The sequence below is a fragment of the Podarcis muralis genome, chromosome 10 (assembly GCF_964188315.1).
Source record: "Podarcis muralis chromosome 10, rPodMur119.hap1.1, whole genome shotgun sequence".
Lineage (NCBI taxonomy): Eukaryota > Metazoa > Chordata > Lepidosauria > Squamata > Lacertidae > Podarcis > Podarcis muralis.
In genome coordinates, this window is record NC_135664.1 from 2,771,388 (window position 1) to 2,797,972 (window position 26,585).

The window sequence follows — 26,585 nt, forward strand, 5'->3', positions numbered from 1 at the left end:
CTCTCCCCCCACCCCCCCCCGGATTCTGCCCAGGCCACATCCCTTACTGGCCCTGCACAGCTCCCTTCTGGAGCGCGTTCACCTGGCTCAAGTGCGTCCTGGAACTATGGCAATGGCTGTAGGTGGATATGTAGGAGACTCCCAACCTTTGCAAGGCTGGAATGTAGCCCCCTATGCAAAGCTAAGAGTCACATCCATTGCTCTGCCACTTTTGCCTCTGGACACACTCTCTGTGGGCATGTGGCCAAGGGCGCAAAATGTGGCCCACAGGCAGAAAATGGTATTCCACCTCTGGCACAGGATAATGGCATTTTTTGTGCCAACCTCAATGAAATTATTAAAAGATGCCCCTCCCCCAACTTGATCTCATTTTGTTTAAGACTGGAGGAAGGAAACTGGCAGTCCCTTTGGAATCCTGTTTCTGACGAAATTACATTTCTTTGCTTCATGAGATAAGGATGGCCCTATGCAAAGCATCAGGGAAGATAAAATACAGTGAAAGGAAGCAGAAATATGCCCAGCCACACTGCCTTCATAGAGCCACAAACCTGACCCCCTTCCATTATTTACCATATATCCAAACATTATAAAGAACTACTGAGAGAGAGAGAGAGAACACAGAGACTTGATTCTAGACACTTCATTGTCTGTAAAGAAAGCAGACAGAGGTTGTTACGAAGGCTGAAATCGATAGCTAACAAGAAGGATTTATGATCTCGATTCAGAAACGCATGAGTCATTCCTTTTTTTGTGGTTGCTTGAAACTTCTACTGCTTCCCCATCGCCCCCTCCCAAGGGAATAAGAAATTAAGAAGAAAAATATGCTATTCACTCCCCTTATCTTGATGCAAAATGAATGCAAATACTCTGTGCCACTATCTGAAACCTGGCTTCCTGTTATTAAGGAAGACATCCTAGCATTTAGCAGCACAAGAATTCCCCCTCCCCTCATGATTCTGTAGTTTGCTTCCTGCTTGTAATTAAGTAGGTCACAGCTGTGAAGCAAAGAGAACAAGAAAATACACTCAAATCACACAAAGCCCAAAGCGATCAAATCATTTGCAGCTGAAGGAAATGGCAGCTTTAAGAGAAAGAATGAGGGTGGTGGAGACAGAGAGAGAAGAGAACCCAATTGCAAGTCTTGAGGCAAATGAAAGAAAATGTGAGATGATGATGATGAACTAGAAATCTTGATTTGGCCCAGATGCAGAAGAAATATAGGATAATTATTCAGAAATAGCTGATGCTTTGGGGAAAATAAGATGGCTTTGACAAACACCAATCCCTTACGGTATTCTCAATCTGCTCCTGTTAGTATTGGATCCCAAGCGACCACTTAAACTGCCAGCTAGCTTTCAGAAGGGCTGCACAAGTGGCGTTCACATTTCAATTTTTCCTGTAACATTTCAACTAGAATGCCTTTTAAAAAAGGGGTGGAAAAGGGTTTCACTCAGGAACTATGGTTCCATTCACAGTTATAAATAAACCAGGATCCCTGGCTTGTTGTGTTTTGCCCACCAGGGCTGATCTGAGATTGATGATGATGATGATGATGATAACATCATATTATTATTTGTACCCTGCCCATCTGACTGGGTTGCTCCAGCTACTCTGATAGGCTTTCAACACGTATAAAAACACATTAAAACATCAAACATTAAAAGGTTCTCGATACACAGCTGCCTTCAGATGTCTTCTAAAAGTTGTATAGTTATTTATCTCCTTGACATCTGATGGGAAGGCGTTTCACAGGGAGGACGGAGGCACCAGGCAGCTGATTTTGGGTGGCATGAAAGGGCAGCAAATTGCTACTTTTGAATTTATTATTGTTTTGTATTTTTCTTTCCCTCAGAGAAGTACTTCTGGAATATCCTGTCTCAGGTATCAAATAACTTGGGCTGGATCTACACTGACCTTTTAAACATCATTAGAACAATATTAGAAATACCATTCCAAAACGTCACAGGGCATATTCTTCAAATAAAGTGCTTCTTACCTCTGTTCTCTTTTGCCCCCCCCCCCCCCGCTTTCTGGTTTCTCTGCAGCGCCCTCTGGTGTCACATTTTTATAATGTTAACAGCGGAACGTCATGTGGCTATATCATTCCTTAACTCTTTCCTACCAGGAGAGTAGAGCCATCCTTGGTCAGTCTTAAGCACTATGGCTCTCGCTGGGGAAGGCAGGAGCACCATTTGCTGCTCTCCCTGAAGCAGCAAAATGTCTTGGGCAGCCCTGTTTTACCACAAATAAACCTAACTGTTCTTGTGGCACAAGCAAGGTAAGCAATTCTTAGTTTTCCACTACAGTGGTACCTCGGGTTAAGTACTTAATTCGTTCTGGAGGTCCGTTCTTAACCTGAAACTGTTCTTAACCTGAAGCACCACTTTAGCTAATGGGGCCTCCTGCTGCTGCCGTGCGATTTCTGTAAAGTTCTTAACCCGAGGTACTATTTCTGGGTTAGCGGAGTCTGTAACCTGAAGCGTCTGTAACCTGAGGTACCACTGTATATCCAAGTCAGAGACTGTGGTTTGTTGCTTCCTAACAAGTTACAGAATAATGGAATTGTAGAGTTGGACGGGATCTCAAGAGTCATCTAGTCCAACCCTGTAAACCATGATGAGGCCAGAAATCCTGTGAGTGCACAGCCCATAGGTTTATACAGAGACGAGTCACAAGCAACATTCAGTGGGCCAGTTCTCACTTGATTGTCGAAACATTCCTGAGGATGATGGCTATCCTGAGAGAAGTTAGGCTGTGGGAAACCGAAAGACTCTCTTCTAGTTTGTAATGTTGTGTATCTAGCAGGACATTAATTTAGGCTGAATGGCAAACTGAATGAAAAGTCAGATCTCTTTGCCATCCAACCCACATTCTCATGACGGCTATTTAGTTGTGTAAATTCCTTGTGTCTGTTGCCCACTGGGTTAAAAGCAATGAAATTCTCACACCATGATTCCAGCTCTGTACAGTAGTCTCAGCATAAGATACATCAGTACAGATGCATAAACCACTGAGATAGAGCCCCGTCTTTGCCAAAGAGCTCCTAACAAGATAACATTCCAAGCATGATAAAGTCTATGTATCTCTCATATTGGATCATGTGCTGCTGAGTTTTTACGATTGATTTCCCAATGCTCCAAAGAGCTATCCAGAATCAAATAACATCTGTCTTTGGAACTTTGCACACAAGTTTAGGCAATGCAACCCAAGAACTGTAGCAGGATATGGACACCAAAATCTGAGACTCATAAAGTGTGCTAATGATGCTAATGGAACATCAGTACATGAAGGCAAGGGAGGGGCTGAGATGAGGCCACACATGTTTTCGCAAAGCACAACAACTTACTAACTGGGCTATTAAAAACCTTGAGGGTTGGGGAAAAGGGTTATAAAAATGGAATGAAATAAATTTTCCATAGTTTCCACACACAAGGATCAAAAAGTTCTAAACACCCAAGTCCCACTACTTGTTCCGTGACCCTAGCAAAGTCTAGCTAATTAAATCTGCCAAGCTGAAGTTAAATGAACTATGAGGAGGAGACATTCCTCATGTATAACAGAACTGGTGGATTGACCACTTCTGAGAAGCTCCTCCTTTGAACCTCAGGCCCATGCATGTTATGGTGGGGGAAGTGAAATTCTATACAGGGCTTCTGTTTTCAGCTGGTAATTCTCAAATGCAGGAATGGGAAACGTGTCGCTCTCCAGATGTTGTTAGACTCCAACTACCATCAGCCCCAGCCAGTATGACCAATGGTCCAGAAAGATGGAGTTTGTAGTCCAGCACCAGCTGGAAGACCACATGTTCCCCACCCCTGCCCTAAGCTATCCTTTTATTTTAAAACTGCTTCCTTAATAAATCCTATCCATGATATCACTTCCACAGCACGCATGTCCAATTTTTCACTTCCCTCTGTTTTCATGCCATGGACACCCACTGCTCAAGAACATCCATCGTTTGTGAATTTTGATACGGCACAGTGGAAGCTGTGATGAGCTTTGGGCCCATTTACTGTCTATAAGAAGTACACAAATGTGTGCATCATTCCAGGCAGAAATCTTGTCAGGCAAATAAGGTACTCCAACTTCAAGCTCTCTTGGGATTCAGTACACTGCATAAGCAGCTGTGTTATTAAGAACAAGGCTTTAATTTAATGGCAATTTATTATAAACAGTAAAAAACTTTTAAGGAACCTGCGATGCCCCCCCCCCCCATTATTATGAATGCTGGCTTAGAAAATTATCGTGGGGGGATTGAATCTGTCCTCATCCAACCAGTTCATTTCAGGATAAGAAGTTGCAGACAACAGAACTTCCTGTTTGGACTTGAAAGCCAGCAAATAGGCAAATGGACAAGGCAGTGAACAGCCAGTGAAAAACATGGCAACAACTAACAGTTCTTCCACAGTAGTTGTGGAAAAAAGCTCCCTATAAGCAAGTAAGAATCCAATTCATTGCACCATATAACCCTTGGGGTGAGGAAGTTATAGCTGTGTTCACCACCATGTTTAAACATGATCTCTGCGTCTACACTGCTGTGTTTTGATATGTTTCAAAGCAACAGTTGTCCCCATCCTCCCATGGTATACATGGGGCAGTCTGTAGAAGCTTCCTCTAAATTTCCAAAAAGTGCTTTAGAATCTTAGAAGATAAGATGAGGCACGCTTGCGGACCTAACTAAAGAGTTAAATAACTGAACATCCACTCATCCTCTGTGGATTCAATATCTTGAAGCAGTTTCAGTGATAATTTATTTTTGCCATGTCTCATGCTCCATGTTAAAAAAAATATAAAAAGATAAAATACATATTAGCTGTCCAACAAACTGAAGAGCAGCCTATAAACTTGGAAAATAAATAAATCCGTAACAGTATTTACATTCACAAAGTGTGAATAATTTTTTATTCCATCTTTTTTATTCCATTTTTTATTCAAAGAAGCTACAGTTAGAACTGGATATGGAACAACTGATTGGTTCAAAACTGGGAAAGGAGTACAACAAGGCTGTATATTGTCTCCCTGCTTATTTAACCTACGTATATGCAGAATTCATCATGCAAAAGGCTGGACTGGATGAATCCCAAACTGGAATTAAGATCGCCAGAAGAAATATCAACAACCTCAGATATGCAGATGACACAACCTTGATGGCAGAAAGTGAGGAGGAATTAAAGAACCTTTTAATGAGGGTGAAAGAGGAGAGCGCAAAATATGGTCTGAAGCTCAACATCAAAAAAACGAAGATCATGGCCACTGGTCCCATCACCTCCTGGCAAATAGAAGGGGAAGAAATGGAGGCAGTGAGAGATTTTACTTTCTTGTGTTCCATGATCACTGCAGATGGTGACAGCAGCCATGAAATAAAAAGACGGCTGCTTCTTAGGAGAAAAGCAATGACAAATCTAGGCAGCATCTTAAAAAGCAGAGACATCCCCTTGCCAACAAAGGTTTGTATAGTAAAAGCTATGGTTTTCCCAGTAGTGATGTATGGAAGTGAGAGCTGAATCATAAAGAAGGCTGATCGCCGAAGAATTGATGCTTCTGAATTATGGTGCTGGAGGAGACTCTTGAGAGTCCCCTGGACTGCAAGAAGATACATCCTGAAGGAAATCAGCCCTGAGTGCTCACTGGAAGGACAGATCCTGAAGCTTAGGCTCCAATACTTTGGCCACCTCATGAGAAGAGAAGACTCCCTGGAAAAGACCCTCATGTTGGGAAAGATGGAGGGCACAAGGAGAAGGGGACGACAGAGGACGAGATGGTGGGACAGTGTTCTCAAAGCTACCAGTATGAGGGAGGCAGTAGAAGACAGGAGTGCCTGGCGTCCTCTGGTCCAGGGGGTCACGAAGAGGTGGACACGACTGAACGACTAAACAAAATGGAAAGAAAAGCAATGAACTGAAAGCAAAGCAAACATTTTTACCCCACCTAACCAGTGGGGTAAAATCCATAGGATTTTTGTCGAAATACTGTACAATGAAAATGACATTGTTCCCCACTGAAGTGTCAGTGCAACCACATTATTTGTTGCTTCTTAGGTCTCATTATTATTTCACAAGGAATTCATCTAACATATTATGAAGAGACATTACTCACCTTAATGCTAAAACACAAGTTTATATTTATAGAATGGGTGTCACAAGCTAAGAAGACTTTAAATTTAAATTAGGACTTGCTTTATTTCAAACTTTGTACCACTCTAATTATACCTTCTAAACATTGCTGTCTTACTGAGCATGCAAACAGCAGTGGAAATTAATCATTTGTTCTGCGCCCTAAAACTTTGCATTTGAAGTCAAATTAATGTTCACAACAATGTTAATAGCTATAAGGCTTAGAAACAAAGTTCTCTTTGACATTGAAAAAGAGAGAGCTTATAAACAATATCACTAACACACACACACACACACACACACACACACACACACCAGTTATAGGGCTGCAATATTTCAAGAAGTAAAAATCTGAACACAAAGTGTTGTTGAGTTGCTCACGATGGAGCCTGAACCAGAACCGCCCCCCACATTGTTATTTTTTTAAAAAAACCAAATCCAGGTCATTTGCTTTAAAATGTAAAATTCCCCCTGGATGAGCATGTAGGACCCGCAAAAGAGGACATGTCCAGGAATTCCCAGACGTATGGCAACCCTACAGTAGTATTATACCAGCTGATGGGAAGTCCAGGGGAGGTGATGGGCTTGTTGTGCTCAGATTCTGCTTGCAGACTTCCATTGAGCATCTGGTCAGCCACTGTGAAAACAGGAAGGTGGACTAGCTGGGCTTGATGTAGCAGGGATTCTTCTCATGTGCAGACTCTTTTTAATTCTCTGCTTACAGCATTGTGCATACAGGATCAAGGGTTGGGGGGCTGAAAGGACCACTCTTAATTTTCCAGTGAAAATTATACCACCACACTTACGCCACCAGATTTACTGTTTTGAGTTGTCATGCTGTTTAAAACCATCAAAAAGTATTCAGTAGTTTCTAGGTATAGGAGCGCCCAGCACTGGTGAAGGAAAAATCCCAAATGTAGTATCTTTATGGAAAGGTCAAATTAAGCCTTCTAAAATGCTGGTGCAGAGGTCAGAAAAAAATAATAATGTCAGATTAAGAAAGTACAACTGAAGGGCAAGTCAGCAGTTGTTATGTCAAAGCACTTCCTCAGTGACAGTTTTATTATTTAGACTGCCTTTCACATTTTCATAAAAAGGTTCATTTGACTACATAGTGTTACGCATGCAAATTTTGCACTTCTGAATTTCTTACAAGAAAAGAAGCCAGAATACTCATGATAGTATCCTTTTCCAATTCTTCTACAAAGTGATCAATTCATATATAGTACTTTGTTCAGCTTTTGCTGAAATGTATTACAAAGAGGCATTGCTGTTAATAAAGTTTAAAGTCTGCACTAGCAATGTTGCTTATGAGAGCCAAAGCGCATAAAAATGGCAGCTTGAAATCCATTCCATAAAGGTTTTATATTCCTAAAGCCAGAGTTTAAACTGATTTCATGGCGGGGGGGGGGGGGCATGGCCACACAGTGCTGGATTCACTCGTGGAGGCCAGCAAGAGTCTCACCTGAGCCCAGCTGGTCCCTCTCTTCCCTCCATGCGCCTCACAGCCCCAAACCAGCTCAGAGGACCAGTACATGGGGGGGGGGGGAGAACATGCTATGTGGAATTCTTCCCACACTTTCAGCACACAGGGAGACTTGTTCAACATGCTTGCCCTCCCTCTGCCCCCCCCCCCAGTGCATGGAGCATGTCTCTGGCTGCACTGGGAACACTGGGGGGGGGGTGTACTAAATGATGTAACAAGTCTGGTTGCTGTGGAATTGCTGGTGACTGGAGACTAAACACCCCGCCCAGCAACCCCAGTGCAGCCAAACTATTTCCCCTGAGTTGCGGATGGCTGGGCAGTGGAGAATGTGGGTGGGGTTCTCCCGAGCTTGGCAGACAAGGAGGGCATCAGCTAAGAGCCACATTTGGCTTACAGGCCACAGATTGCCTGCACCTAATACAGAAGGAGCCAAGTTAAAACAAAAATGTAGGAGGTCTAACAGACAATCTGTGCTGCTGGATCAGCCTGAGCAAGATTTCCGGTGGGATGCATTCCCTGCAAATGCTAAACCTTTATTAGCTGCTCGTTCATTTCTAGCTATGTTAAACGTAGACAGCAATCCATTGCAATGCAACTGAGCTGTGCTTTAGAGGGGCTAACTGGTCTGCTCTAGTGCAGTTCCCATTTGCTTTGACGGAACTTGTACAGAATATGCTCCTGGCAGACTGTTCCCAGATGTAGCTTTAAGAGCAGTCTAGCCAACTGAATGCAATAATCTGGCAAATTTCAGTAACAAGACAAGAGGAATGCAAGAAATGAATTGCTCAATAGTAGAAGGTCATGTTGAGAAGCCTGGGGAATGTGGGAAAATCTCCCATGGACTTCAGTTTGTGAATCAGACAGGCTCTGGCCGCTGGAAGCAATACTCCAATCATTAATGGAAGGGCTCTTCCAGAATAGTCATTTAGTAATTACAACCTTTGACTCTCTTCTGGCTCTGTATCTTTTCTCATTAGATATTTATTTTTGGAATGAACTCCTCACCCCACACTGAGTGTAAACTATTCTCAGGACCGCAAAACATATATTGATTTTGCTTTGCTTTTTTTTTTTTTTTACTCTGTGCCTGTAATGGTAATAATAGGCATCTACCAAGTTCTGTATCTCCTGCCCTTTGGAGATTCTGCAGGGCTTGGAGGAGAATGGGCAGAAGTAGAGAAGGGGTGTCAAAGGAGTCATAGTGTTGGGTGCTGTTTTTAATTAGGGTCTTTCTATATACAGTTTTGGTTTTTTGTGCAATTGGCACATCTTCCTGAAATGCAGTACTTCTGTAGCTTCCAGAGTGCAAAGAATTGCAAAGTACTTAAGCAATTCTTAGGTAGACCATAAGCAGAGCGTTCTGGATCTATTTCAGGGGTTGCAAAGCATACCCTCCAACATTCCACAGGTAAAAATTTCTCACTCCCCTGCAACTGACCCTCCTCGACCCGCCCCAAGCATTCCTATCAAAATAAGGGCAAGTGCCACCACAACTACACCAATGGGACCCAGCACACATGCCCTCCACCGTCCGGAGCCAACCCTTTAATCCCGATTTTGTTGTATTTATTCTTTGGTAGATTTACAAAAGAAAAAGGCACACACCAATAAATACTGTTTGTGTTGGTTCAGGGCTACTTAATCACTCCTTCTGCAACACAGGAGTTCCACAGCAGGTATGCTGCTGCTGCTGCTGCAGGAACAGACCCTCCAAGTGCCCCTATTTTACAGGGGCATCCCTGATTTAGAGAAGCTGTCCAGGTTTTGGATTTGATCCCAGAATGTCCCGCTTGTCCTTAGGACGTCCCTATTTTCATTGGATAAATGTTGGAGGGCATGCAGGAATGGCTTCTTAATGACAGCAAGCTTGAATACTTTACTGTTAACTACAGTGGTACCTCGGGTTACAGATGTTTCAGGTTACAGACACAACTAACCCAGAAATAGCACCTCGGGTGCTTAACCCGAGGTACCACTGTACTTACCGTATTTTTCGCCCTATAGGACGCACCGGCCCATAGGACGCACCTAGATTGGGGGGGGGACATAAAGGGGGGAAAATTATTTTTTCCCCCAGGCGCGGGGCTGGGGCGGGGGAAGCCCGAGCTTCCCCCGACCCCAGCCCCCAGAACAGGAGCCAGAGCGATGCCGAAGCTGTGGGACCCACCGGGCGCGCAAGGCTTGCAAACATCTGCCCGAAGCACGGGGCGTGCTTCGCAGCACACCCCATGCTTCAGGCTGCAGGCTTGTGGATAGCTTCCTGAGGCCTGGAGAGCAAGAGGGGTGGGTGCGCACCGATGCCTCTCGCTCTCCAGGATTCAGCGAAAGCCTGCATTCGCCCCATAGGATGCACACACATTTCCCCTTCATTTTTGGAGGGGAAAAAGTGCGTCCTATAGGGCGAAAAATACGGTAATCACCTACAGAGGATATAACCTACAGAGGATGTGAGGCCACCACTGCCATTTAGTGACCAAGCTAAGGAGAAAACCCGGCTTACTCTGTGCATGTATCAACCACAGAATCCTAGAATTATAGATCGGGAAGGGATACAGGGTCATCTAGTCTATCCCCCTGCAATTCAGTTATCTCAACTAAATAATACAAGATGGATGGCCATCCAATCTTTACATAAAAACCTCCAAGGAAGGAGAGTCCACCACCTCCTGAGGGAGTCCATTCCACTGGCAAACAGCTCTTACAGTCAAAGTTTTTCTGAATGTTGAGTTGGAATTTCTCTTCTTGTAACTTGAAGCCATTGGTTTGTGTTGTACCCTCCAGAGCAGGAGAAATCAAGCTTGCTCCACCCTCCATGTGAAAATCCGTGAGATATTTGAAGATGGCTATCATATCACCTCTCAGTCTCTTCTTTTCCAGGCTAAACATGCCCAATTCCTTCAACTGTTCCATCTATGCACTTATCTTGCCCTGCTGCATTTTGTAAACACAAATGTTCCTCTTGCTTATTATTGACAAGTTCTAGAAATGGGACGAGGCAGGAAGCACTTGCTAGAAGCCTAGTGTGCATCTGATGTGCCCTCCGCCCTTTAAGTGAACAACCCACCTAGGGGCACTTGGTAGGTTCTGACAGTTAGCTGACTCTGTAGTACCACGGTCTCCAGATCAACAACTTGGAGGTAGGGATGCCAAGCCAACGTTTAATTCAGCCCTGTCTTGAATCTGGAGACAGTTTGTGTTGAGCATGGCATGCCTCCATTTATCCCTCAAGATACCCATTCATGGGTGTAACAAAAGCATTGCATCATTGTCTGATATTGGTGTTTCTTTTCCAGTCCATGCAGTTGAAAACCACACCCATATATGTAAATTTCATAATGGTTTCTCTTTGGCTGATAGGCAGTGTAGTTAATCCCCTACACTGTAGTTTACCACTCCCATGGAACTAATGGTCAGTTTTGCTGTGAATGTGCATGCAGTTTTTATTCCAGGTATTCTTCTATGCAAGGTTTTCTGCATGGCAACACTCACACATGGGCTTTCAGTACTGTAATTACTTTAGGCTATAGCTGCCAATGCCAGCCTGGTGCCCTACAAAAGTTTTAGACTACAAATGATGACTAACTGGTGGTAGCAGCTTATAGGTTCTCTTCCCTAAGATAGAACTGAAATTGTGAAAGTGGGAAATTGTACATTTTATAGCATTCAATATGCACAAATCATAATCAGATTGCACAACTCCTATGAAAGGAAGTGAATGCAATGGTAGCAAGCAGCAAGAAAAGCATTCTCTCCACCCCACCAACAGCCCAATGAGTGATAAAATCACCAACATCACCACTTGATCCAAAACCCCTGGCAAATAAGGTGGGGGGGGGGAATAGTTTTCTCCACATCATCTATCAGAATAGTCTGACAAAGGAATAGTTCAGCTTAGAGGCACTGGGTTCCGTATGACATGGGAGGGGGCCTTGTTGTGTGTGTGTGTGATGGCACACATGCAACATACATGTGTGACATGGTGTGCTGGGAGGAGGCCATCAGGCCGGGAGAGGCCCTCCACCACTACGGTGAGGATCAACAAGGCCGGCCACCACCTTGGGGAGGCCCAATAGGGGCCTCCACTGCCATATTGCTAGCAGGGCCTGGCGCATCAATATGGGGGAGGGCCTCAACCCCATCTGCACATACTTGGGGGGGGGGGCTGCATTGTCCTTGGCCAATGGCGCCAATGGTCTGGCCATAGAGAGTTTTGCTAGCTAGCTAGGGAGGGGTGACCATTTAAATTACTTTACCTTTGCAATCCTCCTATCACACTGCTCTCTCCAACACAGATTGTGGGAAGGGGAGCACTGGCAGGGGTTTAGTGTTTGTGGGTTGAGGGAGGAAGAATTCTTATTTCAAAGAGTCGGTGGGGAACTGCATCTCAGCCACTCTGCTCATGGAGGTTCCATGAGCAGAAACACGGCAGACTGGTGGAAATGTTGCTTTATAGGGGTGGGGAACTTGCACTGCAGATACAGCACAACTGCATATGGAGGTTCCACAAAGAATTTTGCTTCAACGAATCTGGTAAATTTCATTATTCAACAGAAATATCACCATCCACTTTTTTTTTGCTGTTTTGGAGCCCTATGGCTACCATTTTGTAAAAGCAAAGCAGTAGTACCATGAACATACTCAGAAGCATGAAGGTTTTTATTTATTTACATTTTATATTATATTTATATATTCTTTCCACACATGAATGGAACAGTGGCAGTATTATCACATGGCCGACTGCTCCTGATCCTAATGTGGGGGGAAATAATTATTATTCTGGCAGCCATTCAGGCTCCCCCAGCTTGGACATTCCTACGGCTGCCGTCTTCGCATACTCCGTTCCTCCAAGACATGGAAAAGATGGTACCAGAGGAGCCCCTTTGCTTGCTGCGGGACTACTGTACAGGCTAGCGCTGGGGCACGTGATGGGTGGCTACTGGGCAAGTGGAAGAAGCGGGAGGGCAGCTGGGCAGGTGCAAACTGGGGTGGGGGTGGGCATGAGATATGGTGGCAAAAATCATGCAAACCTCAGTGGAAAAGAGTAGTCAAACAGCCCCAAAACACAAGCAGCCAGCAGCACAAACAGAAAATCTCTTTGATATATGAGGCTATTCCAATGGGAGATGTTGCGTAGCCCACCCTAAGGCTAGAGATGAACAACAGCACTCCCACCCCAGAAGAATACAAAAGGCAGACAGGACTACACAGAAAAGACACCCCCCACTCCACTCTGGGAAGCCGTATCAAACATACAAAATGCAAAAGTGCTACAGTATGTGAAAAACATTAAAATTGAGATTCCAAAACAAACGTGGACATTACGTAACTATTACATATTTTAAGTGATTGGCCCCCACACTCCCACAACAAAATGAGTTCCCAAAAAGCCATATGTGAGTGGAAAAAGTTAATCTGGTCGTACATTGCAAAAGAAAGAAAGGGGAGTAAAGGCCACACTTCCTGCTTGCGTGAAATTTTTTCCCATCCCTACTTGGCAGTGGTCCCAAGATTATGCCTTTCATTTAGCTTGATGGCCCCAGCTTATTTTGCCAATCTTTCCCAAATACATGCTATTTTTCAGAGCAAATGTCTACTTCTACACAATCAAATGTTTCTTCTATGAATGTACAGATACATGCACATTCACACAGAGAGAAATAGGGATGGATGACTGCAATGTTGGTTTCTCTCAATTTATAATTTAATTAAGTTCTACACATTTCCATGGGAAAGGGCGATTTTTTTTAAGCCTCTTGAAAATTTGTCAGCACTAAAGTGCAAATTTCTTCTAATATAGAGATTTTAGCATGCAATTTTCACTGATAAACATTTTTTCATTGAATTTTTGCTAATATAATGCATGCTGTGTTATTTTCACCAATATATGCAATTTTTGCCACATTGTTCAGTTGGAGAACTGCATCACAAAATTTGGAGAAGTGTGAATTTTGAAGAATATGTGTGCTTCCTGTATAGGTTCAAGAAATGTGGATAAGGTAGTTTTTCATTAAATTCCAAATCTGTTGAATTTCTCCCACATCCCTAAATGGCAGGAGCTGTTTCTCCTCAGATGACTTCTGAAACCTCTTCCCTGATCTTTCCTACTCCTCTTCCTCCCGACAGTGGGAGGAAGTAATCAGCTAATTAATGCTGTCCAGATGGAGGGTCAGTCAGGGACAGTTAAGGCGCTGGTGTTTGTTGTCTCTTTTTAAATGCCATGCAAACATTCGTGAAACTAATGCAAGTTGATCCTCTGCCCGCCATCCTCTGTGTGCCATTTATCTCCTTAAGGTTTACTCAGGTAAGCATCTGGCTCAATGGGAAAGGCATTAATGAACACGCCAGAAGAAGGTTCATTCATATAATTGAGAATAGAACATTGCTCGGGTTTTATTCACCTCACTTTGCAATTTCACAAACTTTAACACAAAGAACCATGGCAGTTCAAAGGCCATCCTTACCATAACTTCACAAGCCTGGTTTTATTTGGATTTTCTGGCTTCCCAATCTCTAGAGTTTTATTTTAAGATGATATGATGTCATGGACTGGCTGGACACAGAGGCGTGGGGGGAGGAAGCAGTTGGGAAAGCCCCAGGGGAAGAAGGCTGAGAGTCCAGGGATTGGTGGAGGGACAACAATGAGCGGTCAGAGGGAGAAGACTGGGAGGAGGGGGGAGCTGAAGAGGTAACGGGGCTCAGTGGGCAGAGGAGGGAAACCAAGAGGCAGAAGTGGGGCAAGCTGGTGAAGAAGTCAAGGTGTCTCCCCCGCCCCTAGAAACAGGCCTGTTGGCATAGACTCAGACTATGTAGGAAGGACCTGGAGGAGGAAGAGATTTAGGTAGCTGTGGGAAGGCGGGGATCTTCAGCCTCCACAACTGCCCCAGAGGGGCAAGACCTACCAAGAAGAGTTGCTGTGCTCATTAGGCCAGGCTTACCTGAGCAGGCCTAGTTTCCGCCAATAAAGAGTGAACTTACATACCCCATGTGATTTATTGCTGGTTGGCTCCCTGGCACATATGCCATTGGAAGGTGATTGCCACCTTTGCTGGAAACCTTGCTAAATGCACAGAAGCCTTGCTAGAAACACTTAAAATAAAAATTCTTTTCTCTCTCTTTCTCCCTAAAGTAAAAATTCAAAACCTTCATTTCACCTACTAATGTGCTATTTTTTAAAAGAAGGGAATGAGAGAAGCATGTTGTTAGGAAAAGGTCCTTTTGATCAGATCCCTTTTAGCCAGATAACTGAGGTTCAGGGTTTTGTCTCCTTGGGAACCCTGCTTAATCAGCTTCATGACATTGATGGTTTCCCTCACAAAGTCATGAGTGTGCAATGGTGCTCAGCTGCTCTAACTGAGCAAAAGCCATGAAACAACGGCAGGATGTGACAAGCCTGGCAGTTGCTGCACAGCTGCCATGTGTGCAGAGGGCAGCCCCACTGCCCTGAGGCTCCTGGATCTTGGATAGGTTAGCACTGCGTTCCAGTCCCAACTCATATGTCTTCTAGGTTTTTGGACAGTTCACAGCATAATTAACCCAAAGCTCTGAATTTACTCACTCAGTTTTTATTAGGTCATTGCCTCTCTTCTGCCCAGCTGTTTCATGGCTGCACACATGTAGAGCTCTCCTTCTTTCATTGTGCTATTTCATTGTGATGAAAAGAGCTTGCTCTGCTTGGGTGATGTTGAAGAGAAACCAATGTGGAGAGGAGCTTTCTAAAACATTGCAAAGATAGCCAGAGAATGGTGGGTGGGAGGGAGGTAAACGGAGAGAAGGCAGCACAGGCACTAGTGTGGTGTGCCTGAGGAGTGATCCTCAGAGATCAGCATCCACCACTAATGGCATTGCCCATAGGGACGTGTGCTGGCCTTGGAGAACCCCTGCCTAGGTGCACTATGAGGACATCTGCCCCCTCTCCACTGCTGCCATCCATATGCAAGCAAGCACCCTCCTCTCAGTTATCATTCAGTAGCAGCAACCAAGTATTATAAAGCCACCACTGCTGAACACAAAGGAGCTGCAACACCTTCAGATTTTGCACAGAACTGAATCATACCGAAGCTGCCTTAACATTGCAGTTTTCCATAAAGCAAATCCTCCTTCCCCAACACTCATATACAGGTGCTCAGGTTGACACTGCCTTCACTTTTTCAAGGAATTGCTACTTGTCACCTTTCCTTCCCCACATAAAAATCACAGAGTGAAAATGAGCCCTGCTCACGCATTTGATTCCAATGGACCTGCTAGCTAGGGATTATGGGAGTTGTAGTCCAAAAACAGGTGTCAACCCAAATTTGGGAAACCCTGCTCTAGATTATACGAAGGGGCATGAGAAGCATGAGTACTCCTCTTTCAGTGTAATTCCATATAGATCAAAAGATATACCTATCAAAAGATCTTCATATTGAAACAGGTCTCCTCTGCAGGTCCCCAACATGGCTCTTGTGTATAACAACATACCCCACTACAGCAGTGTTAGTCGGGGGGGGGGGGGAGTAGCCAAAAAGTAAAGAAGAGAGCTGTGGCACTTTAAAGATTTGGCCATTTATTGTGGCCTAAGCCTGCAAAAGCTTGTGCCATGTAATAAACATGTTAGCCTGAATCATAAGTGCAGACTATGTTGGGCCTTAGGTGCCCAGGCAATCACAAAATTTAAATGAAAGGGCTGCCCCCCCACTCCACTTGGCGGCATGTGCACACCGTGGGTCATGTGTATGTCATGTTGGCACGCCCCTGCGATTTCTTCAAGTGACATCGGCACACCACAGGCATGCCAACATCACACAGGCGCATGCGCATGCCCCAGTCACCCGCTGTCACAGGGGCAAGGTGGCACACCTGACCCGAATATATGAGGATCTGCAACTACCCAGTAGCTGGCGACCACTTCCCGAGGGGAGTGTAAAGCAACAAGGTGAACTATAGGACATTTCCCAAGTAAACTTGAACTTCAAGCAAAATAATGCACATTGCTTCGTATTTCAGAACCTTTCTAAGTCCTACTTCGTACATTGTTTCTAGAATGGAATAATCCTATACATCATCTTGTATCCCAAGCAGCAGTTACTGCCTTAGAACCTCCAGGAATACAGATTAGCTGCCCTCCCTACCCGTTCTAGCCTTGACTACCACTCTTCGTCTTCCTATAGCCCTGCCCAATATCGATCACTTGGCACTCTAAGGGAAATTCCATTAGCGCCCGTGACCATAATAAATCATGGCCAACCGGCACTAATACTGATTACAATTTTAGCTAATCTTCATTAGTGTTTATTAGCATACAGCCACAAGCAGTAAATCATAGCTACTGATTTGGCATAAAGACCAGAATAGCCCACATAAGTTTTATGCTATCAAGCCTGCAACTTCCAACCAGTATTAGTTATTATTATGTAGTCAGCTTGCTTGGCTGTCTGCATTGCATCACCATATAGAGGCATCACTTGGCTTTGATACCTTATGATAGCCTAAGGTTAAAACACCATGGGTATAAAGGGGGAGCAAGATATATCCACCGGGTGTGTGTGTGTGAGAGAGATAATATGTACACAAAAAATAGCTGCTTACCCTTTCTGCACTGTGTCTTCTCAGAGATCCATATGGTATTTTGAAGAGAAATTTTCGGCTCCTGGTTGGTGTCACGGCTGCCTGCACCACCATAGTGCAGTGCAAATCTCTCTCTCTCTCTCTCTCTCTCTCTCTCTCTGTGTGTGTGTGTGTGTACACGTCTTTGTGTGTGAGAGAATGAATGATCAGCCCAAAGAAATTTCCTCTGGGATGACTTAAGGAGTTCCCAGCTTGCAAATAACGAATGGCTCAGTGGGTTGGTTGTTTTCTCCCCGCCAAAAAAGAAACCAAACCCACCAACAAAAAACTTTAGACCATGAGTCAATATGTGGCTTGTTTGAAGTAGAGAGGGGAGGGAGAAGCCCACCCCCTTCACAGCATGCTTCAAGCAGCGTATCTTTAGCTCTGCTTATAGCTCTCCCAGCACAAAAAGACTGCTGTGCCACAGAGGTGGAAACATTCTGCTTCTGGGGGGATTGTTCTAAAAATGTCAGCCTCGCTTCTTGTAGCTACAGATGGTAACCAGGTCAGTTGTCTAATCAAAGCTAAATCAGACTTCTTTATACATGCCACCATGTGACTGTAGACCCCTTCTGGTTTGCTCTATAGTCGATCACATGTTCTTCTCCCAAACAATATCTGGTGTATCACCATCTGGTGTGGAGATTAATGTGAAATCCTATGTTGAGATTTTGCTTCCTTCCAGACATGAGAGAGCATAATAGCACACAGAGCAATCAGGCTGGGAACAAAAGGTGTCACCAGCCTGCTCAAGAGCACAGTAAAATGACCCCACCAGGCAAAACACAGCTTAGCAGCCATGTACAGCAGACCACAACCAGCTTGATAAAGACTTTCTTTTTTGCTGCCTGCCTGCCTGCCTGGCAGTTGCACCAAATCTAGGGGGTGGAGGTGTCTTCTGCGTCCTCAATATTTGTTTGAAGGGGGTTCAGCCCCCCCAATACTGAGGGGTCCAGTGCAACATCACAGAAGGCTGCAGTGGCCTGCGCAGGATTGGGAGACGTGTGTGACATCACGTGTTATGTGCATGACATCACACATACACGCCCCGTGCCCCCTCAATCTTGGAGGCAACCCAGTGCCACTGCTGCCTGGGATGTAGTTATGGGGGATAGTCAAGTAACTGGAATGACAGGCTACATGGCTGGAGGGCTACATTCAGGACCAATGGTGGGTCACAGTTCTGTAGGCCTGCTACACAGCCTGAGCATCAGTGAAGAGGTCAGAGGGTTGCAAAATAAATTTACGGCCTCAGATCACTTGGTGGAAGACAGAATGACTCCTGAGAATCACAACGTTTGCCAATCTAAATACCTGGTTTAATGCAGAGCTGGAAATATTTTTTGGTCAAAAACTAAAAAGCCAACAGGGTGGGGGGGGGGATGCAGTAATGTAATATACAAGCACGTTGTTTCAAACAAAGATCTGGCTGGCATAACTGCACACACATTAAAAGGCATTAAAGGAAAAAGCAGCAGCTTGATGTGGGAAATTCCAAATATTAAAACAATCAGCCTTTGTTCATAATTAGTTCCATATGTGCACTGCAAACTGAGTCAGTGTATGCGTGTGAGAGGGAAGGAGGAGGGGAGGGGAAAGCCAAGCCGGAAAGGATGGAAATGGCTTCAGCATGACTGATTCATATAGATTCATTTAAAAGTCTCGGTATAAGGTTACATTGTTGGCCTTGAAAATGAAAACAGAGATTTCTTGATTTATTTTTTTTAAAAAATCTATCTCCTATGACAACTGCCTTCCTTTCTGAAGCACAGCATTCAGGGGCAGATGTTGCTTGCTTCTACATTGGCTGACCTAGGGCGACTTCACAGCATGGAACATAATTCCCCCCCCTGGATTCACATAATTGTATGTTCACAGGTGGAACAGGGAGCAAGTCTGTGATTACTCTCTCTTTTTCTGGGACAATGGAGGAACTTTTCCCCACTAACATGACAATAACTCTGATCTAGCTTGAAAACTGCAAATATAATGAATGAGGGGGAGCCAGGGAGCCTGTTCATTCCCAAGACTAGTCTCTTCCCCAGTTCCATACAAGTCACGGAATAAGTTAAATCAGCCAGACTGCATTGCAAGTTGCTTCTGGTCCACTCAATTTCACTCTTAAATGAAATTAATTCATTTATTTTTAAGAGCAACATGAGCACAACCAGGGCTTTTTTCCAGCCAGAACTCTCAGGTAGGTGCCATTGCCATTCTAAGAGAATGAGGGAGGCATTCGTGGTGAGTTCTGCTACCTCTTTTTCTAGAAAAAATAGCACTGAGTGCAACCATTCTTTGACCTAAGTGCAGCTCAAAAGCGCTCTGGTCATGGGATCGTGGTGGAGAGAAAAAAACCCCTGTGTTTCTCATGCTGACATTAACCACTAGGCACCCGTGACAGCTGCATAAAACTCTAAACATCTGCTCAAATTAAGTTTTAACAATGCCGACTATTTTAAATGAATGGATGTACTTCAGCACAGTGCATTAAACTGTCTTAATTTTGAAACCCGTTTTTGTCTTTAACTGAAAACAAGGGTCTCCGGATCCCAGCTCTACCACTAAAATGAGGCAACCCCCCTTCTGTAGACCCCAAATAACCCCCACGGGTTATCTTACAGTTTTTGCGTGAGATAAAACTTTGATACTCAGGCAGAAGTTGAACAAGCAAAAAAGGATTGATTATACAGAGTAAAGTTGGTAAAACAAATGATTTGTTGGGAGATGAAGTTCTTAATAAATCTAGTGGGTGTTTCAGGCTTCTAAACAAGGTAGTAAATACTCAGCTTCTTTTCAACTTCAGCTGCTTATTTTCAGTTAATACTCTTCAGTTCGATGTTACAGGTTTCCAGCCTAGATGGCCGATGCTCAGCTTCTCTCCCGTTATTTCACTTCAGTTCCTTCACTTAGTGGTTGTGTAGGTGTTTCAGCTTAACACTTTGGCTCCTAAAGAAGGGGGGACTTTCCATCAGTTTCCCAACCTTTCCTCACTCCCACTCCTGAGGTACTTCCATCCCTCTTAACTGGTCTTGGAGCTTCTCTGTCTAGAGCAGGTATAGGCAAACTCAGTGGCCCTCCAGATGTTTTGGGACTATAATTCCCACCATCCCTGACCACTGGTCCTGTTAGCTAGGGATCATGGGAATTGTAGTCCCAAAACATCTGGAGGGCCACTGAGTTTGCCTATGCCTGGTCTAGAGGATCCCTCCCCTCCTGACTGACATGAGATCCAAGGAAACTTTATCCTCACAGACTCTATTTCTCCTTGTTCAAACTCAGCCTTCCCTTTCCTCCTGTCTGAATACTCTCCCAAGATACTACACTCGGTCTTTGTATCTAAGCTCAGAGACCCCTTTCTCTAGCTGTGGATATTCTGCTCCTCAGAGTGGATGTTCCACACACGGACCAGAACCAACTCTGCAACTCTCCCTCCTGCTCTTTCCCTTAGACTATTGGCTTCTTTCTGCTTTTATTCTCCCTGGCTCCACCCCCTTCTGACTAGGCTGTCTTGGCAGCCAATCAGAGAGAGGCACCCGCTCTCTGGTGGAATTCTGTGGCACTACTTGTACAATGAATGGACCCCAGCAGAAAGTGTCACTCAGAATAGTATATTGGAAGGTGGCCCTCCTGAACCCCACCAAGCCTATTGAGGTCCCCCCAACCCAGTAGATCCAAATGGATTTCAAAGTGCCTTGATTTCTTAAGACATGGCAGCTATAATCCATTCCTATGCAGTGGTACCTTGGTATCGAATGGCTTGGCTCTCGAAGAAATCAGCTCCTGAACACCACAAACCTGGAAGTAAGTGTTCCGGTTTGTGAATGTTTTTTCAGAAGTAGAACGTCTGACACGGCTTCTGCTTGAGTGCAGGAAGCTCCTGCAGCCAATCGGAAGTTGCGCCTTGGTTTTCGAATGGTTTCAGCAGTCAAACGGACTCCTGGAACAGATTAAGTTCGAGAACCAAGGTACCACTGTACTGTGGGAACAATGGATTGGGAACTGAACTGAATGATAATAACTGCAAGAAGCACTTTATTTGAAATAAAATAAATATGCCCTGAAAGTTAATGCTCTGGAAAGCTGAGCACTCAAACAGAAGCTATGTTGTAAAGGTTCTGCTACTTTGTGTGAAACAACTGCTGCCTCTCCTTTTGGGATGAAAAGTTTAAGGCTGGAGATGGACAAAAGCTCTTGCTATAATAGAGAAATCTGTTGCATCTATTGTTGCTTCAGTGTACAGACACATTTCCTTTGCCCCACATTTCTTTTGTTTCTGCCCTAAATGATTTTGCATGCTTTTAAAATGACCGAAAATTCCTGACCTGACAATGGGCAGCAGTGCTTCTCTTACTCCACCTATAGCTGTCTGGAAAAGCAATTGCTTGTCTCAATCCAGGATGGAGTTTGGGTGTAGCCCTTCACTTCTTGGCAGATTGGAGAGGAAGAAATTCAAAGGGATGTGAACGATCACTTCTAATTCACCTTTTCTATTCAATTTCAAAAGCAAGGGGGACAACAGACTTACAGAGTAACACAACTTTGGACTAATAGACAGAGAAAAGCCTGTCTCTCATATTCATTTGCATTGTCCATCACCCACCCACCCATGTGCAGACCTGCCAGTTGCAGTCTATTCATCCAAATGGTGCCACTATAGCACTCTCAAAGAACCACAGATTCCATGCCTGCAGTGCAGGGTAAATGCATGCCCAGCAATAAATGAAAGTTTTCTTGTGTGTTTTTTAAACAGCCTCTTGCCCTAGACAAGAGGAACTGTGATTGCCAGGCTATCTGGCTGCTGCCTGGTTTGCTTAATATTTGCTTGGATCTATCACCTTCCCAGAACTTTTGCTAACTGTACCTCTAATTGCTGAAAGCATGAATTTTTGCTTGCTGTAAATCATTAGTGTTGGTTGAGAAAGACCTGAAGTGTGGAGTTTCATATAAACAGCTGCTTGCAGGAAGTCATTTGTATGGGCAATAATGACTTTTATTAGTCCTGCAAAACCCATCAATGAGACAGAGTATATTTCAGTGTCATTTACAGACTCATTCCCATTAACAATTTATGCATCTACAGTCCATTTCTCTCTCTTTCTTCTAAGAACTCAAAGTAGCAAACACTTCAGAGGTCTGGTGCCCAAATGCTCATTGCCATCTAGCTCCATTTGACTATAGGAAACCCTCTTCTCTTGGACCTTGCAGCATATCCAGGCTTTGATGTATTCTGGAAGTTAATTAAAGAATAACATTGGATGCAGGACTAGGAAAGTCAGTGTCCCTGTTGTTGCAGCGAAGAGACAGGTAAATCTAGGTTCTAGGTTTGCATTGTGACAGAGGGAAAATTGTTGTTACTTCAAAAAATTTGATTGAATGGGTGGAACTCGTAGGCCATGCTTGATAGTAATTGTGTGAGGGGAGAACAAGTGAACAGGGCTCAGAATCCCTGGGGAACCATATGCCTTAATTTCTTGGGGGCTCGTTCATTCATACTTCCCAAAAGGAAGTACTGTGGTAATGCCCAGGAGAACCAGAATTATTTGCTCTGAGAGGCACCAAGGAGTCTGTGATCCATCCATCTGAGTGTGGAGGCAGAGATGCCTCTTCAGGGTTCAGCGGATGAGATGCAAGCTCTGGTGCCACTGGATTCATATGAGAAGTGTTGGGGTTGGAGCCATCTCTCCTCCTTGGGGCTTCTGTTGTAGGAGGACTCTGCATCTGAGGATTCCTGGTCCAAGACAAGTGAATTCCTCAATATGGGACCATTATTTCAGTCCCTATCCAGACGCTTGGGAACCAGGCAGAATCATTTTGGAGATGTGGTCCACGGCCTGCAAGGTGGCTATTTCTACACGAAAACTTCTGGTTGAATTTAATATCTTGAAAGATTGGACCTAATTGGGAACTGAAGGGATGCTGGCTCATGTTCTCATCACTCTGAATAGTAAGAATTCCCAGAGTTTACAAATCAGCTGTTTTCCCAGTAGATTTTATTGTTGTTAGCAGCCTTGGGCATTTTTCATGTAAAGATGGATATAAATGTAACTAACATGCTAAGGGCAGGATTCAGACTAGCCGTCCCACTAGTGGGAGCCCATGCAAGAGCCTCTGCATGGGCAGCAGACCTCCGCTCCCCTCCATGCGCTGCCGGAATTGTCTCAGTGGGCTTTGGGGGGAACCCCCAGAAAGGTGTGCAGGAGGAAGCAGGGCGATGGTTCTGTCTGGCAGGCTGAAAAGCTTTGGCTGAAGGAAGGATTGTCACGGTGCTGCTTTGAATTCCTTCACAAAGAAAATGATGCCGAGTTGCATGCATCTTTTCCTTCTGTTTCACTCATATGCTGAATTTTGTAAATGCGCCTCATTGGATCAATCTGATGAGTTTTTTGAATCTGTTTAACCATGATCTAAAGGAAGCTAGACTTTGATCACTCCTCAGTGCTTGTGCTTCAGTGAATGTGATTAAATGAATCTGACATGTGGGAGCCTATTTACAGGAAATATTTGTCAAAGTATCATTGCATGGGGTTTTCGCCCATCATAAATTATTTTATTAGAATTAGAGAGCCTTGCAAAATTCCTGTAATTTTTTGGCATGTGTAGTTTCACTTGCTCAGTCCTGGTCTCTCTACAAGTATCACTAGAACAGAAAAATAAACTGCAGTTTAACATATTTATGGTGTGCCCCCAAAACCTCTTATCATTCCACAATCTCCTTAAATATTTATGAGACACCCTTAAGTTTGTTCACTATATAGATATATAAATAAAAGAGTGAATGCTGTCAGTGCAGAAAATAGTTTGGATTTTATTTTTTCCCACATGCCTCTGAGGGGCAGCCATTAATCAGAGAGGGAAGTTGTTTGACACAGCTGCCTTTGAGACATGCTGCTCTGATATCACCAGGGGAACAGGGAAGTGTCCTTTGGCCTGGAACACTTACATAAACAAAAAGGATTCTGTAGCGGATATAATTTCTCATGTCATGATCAGCTCTTAGGGCTGCAGGAAATGGACCTCACTCTGGCACTTGTATTAGCTCAGTATTTTAGGCTACTGCCTCATATATGTTTTTGCAAGGGCCATATCCTGAAAGCTACTGGACAAAGTTCCAGTAGCAGAGCAAAGGGGCCAAAGGTGGCCACCGCCCACTAACCTTGCTGCTGCCGCCACTCAGCACAATTCTGTTAGCCGCTGTGAGGAGACTAGGAAGGTCCACCTGGTGCCAACTTTGTCATTCTTCTGGTGATAGGCAAATATTTTTATTTTTATTATTCCTGTGCATTAGGGGAGCACCAAAGATTGGATGTTTTACATTTTGTTGTGTTGTTGTAAATGACTTCAGGGCTTTTTGTTTTTGGAAGCTAAACAAAAATCCAATAAACCGAACCTAGTGGAAAGGAATATTAAATAAATATGGACTTTAAATCTTGTTTAACTCGACCTCATTGCATCAAAACGTTAATGCTTAGCCTTTACATGGAGCTTTAGCATATTCAAAGCATGTCAGCTGCATCATCTCTGTATCCTTAGAACAATCCTGTAAGGTAGGTGTCAGGGCTGCCTCAGGTCCCAGCTCACAGAGGACCAACGCCAGTCCGTTGTTATATAAAATAGTCTTTATTGAAGTTCAGTTTCTCATTTACAGCCACGGCGCGCAGCTCTACGTCTTAAACCCTAGACCGCCGAAGCTCTGTCTGAGTCTCCTCCCCCCAGACACCAGTTTGAGACCCTAGCCTTGCTCCACCTCTTCCTCTGTTCTTTCCTCCTCTGGGTCCGCCTGTCCGCTGGGGTTTTCCCCTTTCTAGACTCTTCTGACGCTGAGTCCCCCGAGTCTTCCCCCTCCCTCCGGCGGGCTTTAGGACCTGGTTCCCAATCCGGGCTTCCTGCTGTCCCGCGCGCCTGTACATTTCAACTTGGTGCGCGCGCCCAGCCTGCCACCTTCCTTCTGACCGTTATACTGCTCCTGTCGCTGCTCCCCTCTTCGGGGACGCTAGCTGGGCCTGACTCCTCCTCCCTGCTTGCCGGAGGAGACGCTGACTCTGACCTATGGGACTCTTCCCCCCCACTACGCTCTGGTGGGGAAGCTGGCCCTGATTTCCAGCTACTGCTCTGGGAGTCTCCGCTGGCCCCCTGCTTCTGGTGTGTCCCCCCTGGGACCCCCCTTGCCCTGGCCATCGGCGCCCCCTTCTGGGAATCTTCTGATTCACTGGAGAGGCTCATGGAATCTCTCGGGTCACTGTCATTCTGCCCTCCGCTGCCCTCAGATTCCTCCCCCTCGCTCTCCATTTCCTCTCTCCCCTGCGCCTCTGCTCCTGAACCCCTGACAGTAGGTCATTATAATCACATATGGCAGATGCAAAGTCAACAGATCAACGCCTTCTGCTTGCTGCATCCCACCCACCAGCTCAAGATTAAATAGTTGAATCCAGGGATCTTAAGGCTGGAGAACACACCTTTTAGGACTTGATTTGGGTACCACCATTCACAGTCCAAGCCTGGCTTTGACCATTTTAAGCATGATAGACCAGCCAGGAATCTGTGAGCTTACTCTTAGCACAGTTCAACCCAGATGAGCTCACCCCTCTTGCAGAGAAATAAAGAAATATTGGTTATTTCACAGAAGCCAAGGGTATCAGTTAGGCTGTTACATTATGTATGATTTGTGACTGTACAAAGTACCAACTAGCTCCCCTTTGTTCCATTAGCAAGTCCCAGCAGCTCTGCCAAACTGAGCAATCTATTGCTTCCCATATAGGTTAATGGATCACTTTACATTTTGATAATGTCTTATATTACTGCATGTTTCATTAAGACTGATGTCATGATCTCAACACCAGTGATCAGTTGGAGCTGTGAGGATGCTTAGCAATTATAGCAGGTAAGAAGGCACATTGGATTCTTCCATGCTTTTTAGAAAAGTCCATTATCACCTCTTCTTTTTTTGCAATCCCTTTCTACTCAGGAATGTAAATTTTGGTAATCTGTACTAATAGATTGTGTTTAGTGAAGCAACAGTGTAAATTCAGGAATTATTACACCAACAAAAAACAACAACAAAGAACAAATATTATCCACACTACTGATTTTTGGTGCTGTCTACATACCTCCAACTGAAATGCCAGAGATTTTCTCGGACAGTTCTAGTTATCCTCAATGGGTGTTACTAGAAAACTGCTGAAGTGCTGTCTTTGTCTTCCAGATCAGAGCTGTGTTCAACAGTGCATTTTAATTTTGTTTAGGGACAGATTAATTCCAGGGCTGGCATCAGCACCTGACATCTTGGGCAGCTGTGATGGCACCACCAGCCTAGCAGGGCTCACTGGTGATGCCTACACACACAAACACACCCCGTCCCAGAGCTTTGAGCAGTGTTAGCAGGCTTCATCTAGACATCCTTTTAA

General features: G+C 44.5%; 1 protein-coding gene across 9 annotated transcripts in view; it reads right to left on the bottom strand.

Moving 5' to 3' along the window:
- Positions 1-26,585, bottom strand: part of FRMD4A (FERM domain containing 4A) — a 407,020-nt gene that overhangs the window by 247,172 nt on the left and 133,263 nt on the right. For 2 of the 9 annotated variants that reach the window (XM_028745663.2, XM_028745666.2), the window contains exon 1: positions 17,164-17,271. The exons of the other annotated variants lie outside the window; for them this stretch is intronic. In XM_028745663.2, the coding sequence (XP_028601496.2) occupies positions 17,164-17,256 (93 nt within the window). In that variant the 5' untranslated portion in view covers positions 17,257-17,271. Of the gene's footprint in view, positions 1-17,163; positions 17,272-26,585 lie in introns of those variants that run through there. 9 annotated transcript variants of the gene reach the window in all.